The 10480-nt window shown below is 44.7% G+C and overlaps 1 protein-coding gene across 1 annotated transcript in view; it reads right to left on the reverse strand.

Annotated features, from left to right (window-relative positions):
• Positions 1 to 10480, reverse strand: part of EPB41L4B (erythrocyte membrane protein band 4.1 like 4B) — a 146010-nt gene that overhangs the window by 27231 nt on the left and 108299 nt on the right. The window contains exons 18-20 of the mRNA XM_012802452.1: positions 8917 to 9042; positions 5299 to 5366; positions 2337 to 2435 (exon numbers count right to left, since the gene is read on the reverse strand). Coding sequence (XP_012657906.1) covers positions 2337 to 2435; positions 5299 to 5366; positions 8917 to 9042 — 293 coding nt within the window. The remainder of the gene's footprint in view (positions 1 to 2336; positions 2436 to 5298; positions 5367 to 8916; positions 9043 to 10480) is intronic.

The following is a 10480-nucleotide window of genomic DNA, read 5'->3' on the forward strand; positions in this document are numbered from 1 at the left end:
CTAAAATCAGGGATATATGCAACAGAACAAGTGATTATGGTAAGGGCTAAATACAATGATGGAGAAAAACAAAAATACATTGAGATTTCATTGGGGTTTTTTGAAAAAATTGTTCAATTTATAAATGTTATTATTATTTTTTTTTTTTGAGACGGAGCCTCAAGCTATCCCTCTGGGTAGAGTGCCATGGCATCACGCTCACAGCAACCTCCAACACCTGGGCTCAAACGAGTCTCCTGCCGCAGCCTCCCAAGTAGCTGGGACTACAGGCGCCCGCCACAACGCCTGGCCATTTTTTTTTTGCAGCCATTATTGTTGTTTGGCGGGCCCAGGCTGGGGATTCGAACTCGCCACCTTAGGTGTATACGGCTGGCGCCTTAGCCACTTGAGCCACAGGCGCCAAGCCAATTCTTCTGTTTTTAGTAGAGATGGGGTCTCTCTGTTGCTCAGGCTGGTTTCAAACTCCTGAGCCTATCCTCCCACCTCGCCTCCCAGGGTGCTAGGATTACAGATGTGAGCCACCGGTTTGAAAAGGGTTTTAAGAGCCAATTTGGTGAGTTAGTGAAATTTTCTTTTCTTCCAGGTCACATATCAGTCAGTCACTGTCTCAAACATGATTACATACCTCAAATAAGTGCTGATAAAACTTTGAGTTTCAGAATGTAAGAGGAAAGGCGAGTTCTGCCAGCTTTATCCTCAGGGGAAACAGATTTTTGTGGTTTAATTTGTTCCCCAGAGATCATTAGGACTGTTAATTATTTGAACCTTCCTCATTTTAGCTTTCCTAGGAAATGCAGCTGCTACTTTGTCCAGAAGCTTCTGTTGAGGCTAATGAGGTGGGATGTGTCTGCCCTCAAAACCCCCAGGCCTGCCTCTTTTGCTTTTCGCAGGTTCAGATGAGATAGCTGTTTGAGAAATGCACCTGGAGTTGTGTTCCCTGTCCTACATTTTGCACTCTGGGTACTCCCTAAACTCAACCAATTTTCAGAAGCTTCCAGGTTGTAGAGATTAAGGAAGGGGAACTCATCTTATTGGCCACACTCCTTGCTAGGGACTTTACCCACGTTGTCTCAGGTTAACCCTCACAAAAGGCCTCTGAGATACCTATTATCTCACCCACATCACAGAAGAAGAAAGAGAGGTTCAAAGAGTGATAGTCCCAAGACCTCACAGCTGAAACTAGCTGGGCCCTAACAGAAGCCTTTCCAACTCCAGAGCTCCCATGCTTTCTACTTCACCCACAGGTCCCCCTGCAGCTCTCTGACCAATGACACATCAGGCACAGTACCAGAGCCACAGCCAAGATCAAGAAATGGCAACTACCACCCTGACTGGCACAACTATTACTAATACCACCACCACCCTTACAACTGACTGCATTTAACTGTCTTCTCTGGATTACTATTATTTGTGACTCTGACCTCTCCTCCAATGAACTGTCTTTGGATGAGAATCGTGAAAGTTACTTCACTATTTCCTGACAATGCCTACAACAGTCTAGTGCACACAGTAGCCAAGAGATTTTTCTTAAGCCCAGCAGAACTGGTCAGGCCCCAGTGGCTCTCAGATACTTTGGGGAAATGGGTCTTCCTACAGATCTCAGAGCTCAGTGATTAGTTTAAGCTCTGTTGACAGATCGTGCTACCATTTCACTAATATGCTGTGGAAGGCAGTTTCTGATACAGTTCACAATGCTCCCAGACCTAGTATGCATGGCCCTGTGTAATCCTCTCCTTCAGTGTGTGCTGGTCATAGCAATTCACTTCTAATGAACAGAATCTGGCAAAAGTGATGAGATGTCATTTCTGCAATTAGGTTACAAAAGACTGTGGCTTTGGCCTTGCTGGCACTCCCCCTGACTCTTGTGTGCTTTCTCTGATGGAGCATCCCAGAGAGGACTACATGATTACTGAGGATAATCTCAGCCCAGCAGCCCTCAAGGAAGTGAATCCTGTTTGTGAACGAGCCTTCTGATGAGACCACAGCCCTCACTGACAGCCTGAATTCAGCCTGTGAGAGCCCCTGACACAAAAGACCCTGTGAGCCACACCTGGACTCCCAAACCACAGAGACTACAAGCTGACAAATGTGGATTGTTTTATGACACTTACTTGAATGTCCATTTTGTTACTCAATAATTGAGAATGAATATATACGCCAACTACGTAAAGTTTTCAGGGAAGAAGGGCTAATCCTGCTATGACCTAAATTGGGAAAAAATGGTATTTGGAGGAAAGCTTTCTTTGGAAATGGCCTGATGGGCTAAGAAGCATTATATCCAGACATTTAGCATCACCATAGTTGTTATAATTGAAGAACTGCGGTACAGAACTCACAAGCTATATTGTCTTGTCAACTTCCTCACTCGGGGAGGCTTGATTTCCGGCTTTTCCACAGCTGGCTGTGTAGTTTCCACACGTATAGGAATAGGACTTCTAGAGACATAACAAAAAACAGAATACCACCAACAGAAAAGAGTTATATGGTCTTGTTTGGGCCATAGACACTGCTTTCTCAGTTAATTTATACTTTAATAACATTGATAGTCAAGAAATCCACTTGTTTTGCCTTTTTACTCTACTTTTAGTAACTACAATTGTTTTTAAAAACTGTAGGGAGTCCAAAAACAAAACAAAACCAAATCATAGGGAAGAAAAGATAGCAAGTGGGGGACCTCAATATAATTGGGATGCCAAGTAAAATTTCCCTGCCCCAAACAGGCAGTCACCCACACCAATATGAGGGTTTGGTTCATAAATTTTTGCCAATAAAAAGGAGAGAAACTATAGATAACTTGTTTTTACTTTCAAGTAATCTGGTAGGTTTTCTATTTTAAACATAACACAGACTATGTATTTTTTAAAGAAAAGATAAAGAATCACAATATATTTTATGTGAACAATGCATAATCAGAAGACCTTTAGGACTTGCTCTAAAACATTTTAATTCTATGTACATGTGAAAATGTTAAAAATTACATTTCACTTTTATCTGTCCTCAAGAATTTATGCCAGATAACCAATGGGTCCTACTCAAAACAGTGACATTTTTTTTTTTTGCAGTTTTTGGCTTGGGCCAGGGCTACCACCTCTGGTATATGGGGCCAGCATGTTACTCTTTGAGGCACCGCCCAAAATGTGCCTTTTTTAAGGAAACATTTTAAACACATTTTTTGTAGTGGACATGACTAATTTCAGTTTTTTTTTTAAATGAGCAATTACCTTCTTTGACCAAAAAGGCATCAAAATAAGTTGAGGTCCTCAATAAAGGACCCCTGACAAGTCAGTTAACACTTCTGGGCCTTCATTTTCTTTTCTAATCCATGCCCTATATGGTAATAAGTTTGTGGCCAGTGCCCACTAAGTGTTTATTGGATAAACACACGGATGAGCAAATAAGGAATGAGAGACGACTGTATTCTAGGTTCATGCATTCCTCAAGTGGGGATCCTGAGAGTAAATGGAGCATGGTCCCTGGAAGAACTCCTAGCCTAGAAGGGGAGCACATGACTTTGCTTGGGTGGAACGGTTGGTGTCTGGGAAAGTTTCATGGAAGAGTTTCCTCTTAACCAGATGGAGGGAAGACCTGGCTGAATGAAAAGGGGCGGTGCCTGTGGCTCAGTGGGTAGGGTGCTGGCCCCATATACCAAGGGTGGCGGGTTTAAACCTGGCCGCAGCCAAACTGCAACAAAAAATAGCTGGATGTTGTGGCGAGTGCCTGTAGTCCCAGCTATTTGGGAGGCTGAGGCAAGAGAATCACCTAAGCCCAGGAGTTGAAGGTTGCTGTGAGCTGTGACACCATGGCACTCTACTGAGGACGATAAAGTGAGACTCTATCTCTTAAAAAAAAAGACCTGGCTGAATGAAGGGCACCTGAACTGCTGATGGGTGGGGTCCCAGAAAAAGAGCAGAAGATTTGCACCAAAGGGAACTAGGGTAGTGAGGGGCCCCAGGCTGCAGAGCCTACACTGAAGGCAATGGCAGTCTCCAAAGGTTTCCAGGCGACTCGCTTTTTAGAAAGTCCTTAGAGTGATGAAGAGGACCCTGGGGAAAGAAGGCCAGGAGCCTCTTAGAAGACTGTTGTGCCAGTAATCCTGGAAGAGAGAAGATGAGGGTGCAAAGTAGGCAGGGATAATGGTCATGAAGAGAAGAGGATGGACATGGAAGATAAAATGAAAGTCAAATTGGCAGGACTCGTGACTGGTCAGATGAGGGAAAGAGGTAAGAGAAAATCAAGCACTCCCAGGTTTCAGGCCTGGGTCAGGGGTCAGCAATGATGATTAGGCAAGATTGGGAAACAGGTGAAGGATAATGGAGTGGGGTGGGAAGAGATGAAGAAAGTTTTTGAAAAGTCCTAGAGGCAGTTGTATATGCATCTCTGGAATAAGGCAAAAATTTGCACCAAGAACTTAGACTGGGAATCATAAGGTGATACAGAGAAACGTTAGCTTTTATTTTTGGCATCACATATGAGAATTCCAGGACAGGGGTTCTATCTAGACCATCTGTGGTGCTTGTTGAAATGCTGATTTCTGTCTCTACTAGCACCTACCCCCACCAAACCTCCACCACACACTTAGACATGAAGGATCTAAAAGGTCTGGAGTAGGACCCAAGAGTCTGTGTTTTTAACAAGAGACTGATGCAGTGGTCTTGGACCCACATTGGGAAACTTTCCCCTAGAGAGATGCTGCCAGAGTCAGGAAACCAGCAGGTGGCATTGGGGCCACCATGATCTTTAGGTTGCTACTCATTTGGGCTGAGGGGGGAAGAGTTTCTGTTCTCTGTGCAATCAAGAGAGGAAATAAGAGTTTGGGGTGGTGGTGGCCTAGAAGCTCAAAGAACCTGTGTGGCTCCAGCACTGGCAAGGAGCTCAGCACAAGGGTCACATCCATGGGCCAAGGGCAGAGTGAAGAACTCACAGGCGAGGTAAGCAGAAGCCAGGTGGGGAAGGGCCTCCTGCACTCTGTGGCTCCATTCTGAGAGCACACAGAGATTTTCAAGGACTGGAAGCCTGGGGATGACAAGGCCAGGTCTACACACTTGGGAGAAAATTCAAAGTGATCAATTTCTTTGTTAGTACAACAAGCCGAGGTGTTAAAACAGAAGATGCAGCATTTTTGAGGCCTAAAGGAAGTCATTTATTCCAGTCTTTTTCCATCTTTTTGGGCTCACATTTTCTCAGCTTTATTTTTTCCCCTCCAATGTTATCAGCAAATACTCTCATGAGCAATGTTTTGAGGATAACGTTGATGACACAGACAGCATCATTTCCCCATTCAAACAAGAAGCAACAGACCTTACATTAGCATCCTGAAGACTGGATTTCTTATTGATATTTACAAACGTTGATTCCTCTTTTCCAACCTGTTAAAGAAAACAGTCAGGTTAGCAAAACTGAGTATGTTGGCATACAAAAATGTTTTCAAGTCTCTTACATTGGAGAGGTCATAGAAATGGGCAGGTGAACCCAAGAAGCAGTTCATCGAGTATTCAATCAATGGTGAATTTTGTTCTGGTGTTTCTCTAAGTTAACAAAAGATGTTTTCTTGAATGATGGGATTAAGACAATCATTCAAATGCAATTGATTCTTGCATTCAGACTTTTACTGAGCACCTGCTAGGGGCCAGCTGATGCTTGAATGCTGCGGGAAAAACCAAACCCCCAGTTTAATCCCTCACCTCAGAGTTCGGATCAGGAAGAATAATTAGTTCTATGCTGGAATCTGTCCTTTCACATCAGCGTAACAACCGTAACAGCCTGGCAGGAATTACGTCATATTAGTTTGAGAGAAGCCTTGTCCTCTTCCCTCTGGGGAGTCTCAGAAAGAATGGGCTGGGGAGGAAGGGCACTCCCTTCAGCCAGCCAGACCAGCTGGCTGCACACAGGAGGTCAACGGGAGACGCAGGAGCCTGAGGCCCTTACACCACCACAACATACAGAGCTTGGCTTCTGTTCTAAATACATGCTGAGCAAAGATTTCAAGGATCCTGGCTCAGAGGGCTCTGCATCCTTACCCAGCCACAGGTGCCCACATATGGATCCAGATCTGATTCCTGCTCAAGGATGTTTTTAGAGCCAGCACATAGGTCCATGGGCCCGCTTAACTTCTGTTTTCTTTCCCTTGCCTTCAGGGAATTAATGCTTAAACCCCAGCAGTATACTTGGTGCACCACAACCTCTCCCTCTATCACAGCAGTTCTCAACCTGTGGGCTGTGACCCCCAGGAACTGTATTAAAGGGCTGCGGCATTAGGAAGGTTGAGAACCACTGCTCTATCACAGCCCCTCAAACCAGGGATTCCCAAAGCACATTTCTGAGTTCTCGTGAACACTAGCTCCACAGATGACCATGGGCGCACTCACAAACTGTTCTGTGGCCAATTAATTGTGAAAGAAAGTAAAAAAGGATTCTTCCCTATAGGACATCTCAGAGCCTCTAAGAGGCTAAGGGGCACGTGCACAGTCCCATGGGATTCAGTGTGGGGCACTTCTAGAATTACCAGGGAGCATCCTGTGGGGCTCATGCTCCTTATTCTATCTTGGGAAACATCACCCTAAAATTACTGATTTCACACCTCCCCTGTTTCTTTCCTGCTTTCATGCCCTTCCACTATGTCTGCTTGGCCACATCTTCTTTCCTTCTCACCTATTTCTCATCTGTTCCCTACACTTTATAAAATGAAATATTTCCAATACACTGCAGTTCTTCACCAGAGTGAAAACCTGGGTTCTCTACAGATAATACCTACAGCATGTGGCTATTGGAAACAGGCTAGAGCTTTCTAATGCAGAGAATATCAGTTTTGTAAATTGTAAATTTGAAATATATCTCAGTTTTATCTGTTCTGAGATAGTATAAAATGGCATAAAAAGAGAGTCAGGCATGGTGGCTCATGCCTGTAATCCTAGCACTCTGGGAGGCTGAAAGAGGTGGGTTGCTTGAGCTCAGGAGTTTGATACCAGCCTGAGCAAGAGCAAGACCCTGACTCTACTACAAATAGAAAAAAATAGCCAGGCATTGTGGTGAGTGTCTGTAGTCCCAGCTACTCGGGAGGCTGAGGCAAGAGGATCACATGAATCCCATGAGTTTGAGGTTGCTGTGAGCTATGATGCCACTGCACTTTACCCAGGGTGACAGAGTGAGACTCTGGTTCAAAAAAAAAGAAAAAGAGTTTGCAACCATGTCTTTGATATAACTAGGTTTGTGATCCCATAAAAAATGCTACCACTGTGGGCGGTGCCTGTGGGTCAAAGGAATAGGATGCCAGCCCCATATGCTGAAGGTGCCAGGTTCAAACCCAGCCCCAGCCAAAAACTGCAAAAAAAAAAAAAAAAAAAAATTGCTACCACTGTGACCTGTAAGTATTCAGTGTCCCAGAAAATTTCATCACACCACAACTGTGACCGTTATTGTCAATATCTCCACATGGTAGGGCAAGGCATTGTGCCAGGTACTTTATATATATCATCTCATTTAATCGTCACAGTAACCTAAAGTGGTAGATCCTATTACTGCCACTTAAAACCTGAGAAAACAGAGGCTCAGAGAGGTTAACCAACAAGTTCAAGGTGACATTGCCAATCAGTGGTAGATCAAGATTCAGACCCAGGCTGTCTGACTTTGACCCCTGTGCTCTGTACCTTACTGCCTCCTATTTACATCACAACTCCAAAGTGGAAGAAATTCTCTAAGCTTTCTCTTGTCTTTCCTGGAACATTCTGGAAGGGCCTCAATTATTAAGATGGCCTCATACTTAAATGGAAACTAATAATAAAAGAGATTCCTGAATATTCACTTTTCCCTTGGTAATATCAGCATAGACGTTAGGCTCATAAGGAATGAAAAAGAGTTATGTATTTTTCAAATGGAATCGTGGACCACGGCAGCTCTTTACAGAATGTTTCCAGGGCAGGGGTGGCCAATGGATTTCTACCTGAGTGCCAAAGCTGATCAACCAGTGCGATCTCCTTGGAACACCCACTACACAGAACATGATTCTGAGGCTATTAAGGGTCAGAGCAAAAGAGCAAGTAAGTGGTCAGCCAGGGGTATCTATTATGAGTACAAGAGGGGGAAACAATGGCAGCTATTAAACTATCATCTCTCATCTCCAAGTCCACCCTTAGAACCTCTGCTTTGTGGAGCTGGCCCTGGGCTCGGCAGAGCTAGCTGGCTCTCTGACGGGTTCTGCCAATAGGCGGTGCTCTTAGGGAGGGACCTGCCCCTTCCTGTCTGCTCCCTGCTCCTGGGAGTCACCCCAGCCTCACTTCTTCACCTGGCAATGGCACTTCCTCCTGTAGCAGCAGCTGAATGCAAGTTGCCCTTCCCAGTACCGGCAGATCCAGCTTCATGGTATCTACCTCCCATGTCTCAGCACCCAGCCCATGTGCGCTCCTCAGAGTCTGGGTCCTCAGGGCTCACAAACACCAGCACTGGGCACAGCAACCTCCGCTCAGACTACATTTTCATATTTATAGCCATCGTTGCTCCCTCGGGGGTAGGGATGAAAGGTGCTGCCTACAGTTGCTACCTCTAGTATCTTAGAGCAGTGTCACTCAAAGTGTGGTCCCGAGGGCTCCTTAACACCAATTCAGGAGCCCCCACTCAGTTGACTGAATCTCCAGGGCAAGAGATTCAGTAAACTGAATCAGATGTCTCCGCCATCCCATGACTCGTGCACATTTGAGAATCACTGCCTTCAAGTTTTCTTTTTGCCCTTCCACATACCTAATTAATAACTGTCCACCAGTTAATCATTCTTTCTATTAAAATTCCTATAGCAGGTGTGGTTCCTGTCTCCCGCCGGGACCCTAACTGACGCACTCCGTAGGTCCTCACGGTGTCTCCTTCTACCTGACGGTGTCGGACAAACCCTGTAAGGTGAAATCGAAGTCAGGCCCGCGCTCCACACACCTGGACGTTCACTCGGGAAGCATTTTCCAGCTGGGCCTTCAAAATGTTACACTTCACATGATCTGCGACAGGGGAAGGCAGAAGCGGGGTCTGAAGAGTCTTCTCAGAGACTTTCTTTTCTTCAGCCTGAGACAAACCAGACGAGGAAACTGATTGTAAGTGAAGAGGAAGGAACATGCACATTAACTCTTCCCAACAACCATGACTGCGTGACACACAGACCTTATGCCAGGACAAGTGCGTCTACCGACTCCTGCTATTTTTACCTGCACTTTACAGTTTGCACAGGGTTCGCAAGCATGTCATCTGGTTCTCTCACGGAGTAGGGAGAGGACCTATCAGAAGTCAGGATTGAGGTTCAAAGAGAAAAAGAGGCTACAGGCATTCCCTGGGTTAAGAAGGAGATAGATTCTGTCGGTTTGTTCTAAAGTTGAATTTGCAGGTAACTTGGAACAGGAATATTTACCTATCACCTATGATAGCCTCGGTTTCATAGGTGATGTTTGTAACTTGGGGACTTACTATAATAGCCCTTGTTTGTAAGTGCAGGTCACATGTAGGTCAGCTGTTTGTAACTCGGGGACTTGCCTGTGTTGGAGAATGGCACAGCCAGAGCCAGTGGCAGAGAGTTTTGTTTCCTACAGCCTGGGCCAGTGCCATTTCCCCAACTGTTCTCTTACACAGAAAGGTCTGATTCTATAACGTGTTGGGCCAAGGGAAAGCACGCATAATATTCACCGGTAAATCGTGACTTTCAGCAAGGAATTTGTATGTGTTAATATGTTACCTTATTGTAGAGTACCTTGGACTCCTGTCAACTGGCATCACTTTCACCATTTTTGCCACATCCCACGTATTCACTGAACAGGCACCTATAAATCAGGTGGTCTAGCTGAGGTGGATTATCTGAGACTACCTATCTGAACAGTGTCCAAAGCAATAACATCTTTTAAATCACAGGCTTTGTGACTGTTATACAGAATACACATGAAGCTATTTATATACCTATTAAAATGAAAAATACTCATCCATTTGAATAACAGGAAATTGTCCCACATTTTGTGAAATAATGTCTAATTGTTAACCATGCCTAGTGTGGTTACTGTATATCCCAATGCTATTATGGTGCCTGGAACACAGTAGGGGTCCAATAAATACTAGTGAAGAAGATGGTGATATACAGTTATTAGATATTAGAAGTCACGTGTGTTTGATAAGAAGGCACAAGACCATATGATGATTAGAAGTCTGTTCAGTAATATCAGGACTAAATGTGGCACGTCAGCCGTCATGAACCATAAATGTCCAAAAGGCCTCAAGTTCTGCAAGTTCCAAAATTAATCTTATTCACTGATTCCAAAGTCCCATTGAGCACTTTGGTATACACAGTAGGAATATTATAAAAGCCATAGAGGAAGTATGGGGCGATTGGCTGCCTGACATTATTTAATTAAAAAAAAAAGAAGTGGCTCAGCGCCTGTGGCTCGACCGGCTAAGGCGCCAGCCACATACACCTGAGGTGGCAGGTTCAAATCCCCAGCCCGGACCCGCCAAACAACAATGA

Source organism: Otolemur garnettii, unplaced genomic scaffold (genome assembly GCF_000181295.1).
Source record: "Otolemur garnettii isolate 467f Iridium unplaced genomic scaffold, OtoGar3 scaffold00014, whole genome shotgun sequence".
Classification (NCBI taxonomy): domain Eukaryota; kingdom Metazoa; phylum Chordata; class Mammalia; order Primates; family Galagidae; genus Otolemur; species Otolemur garnettii.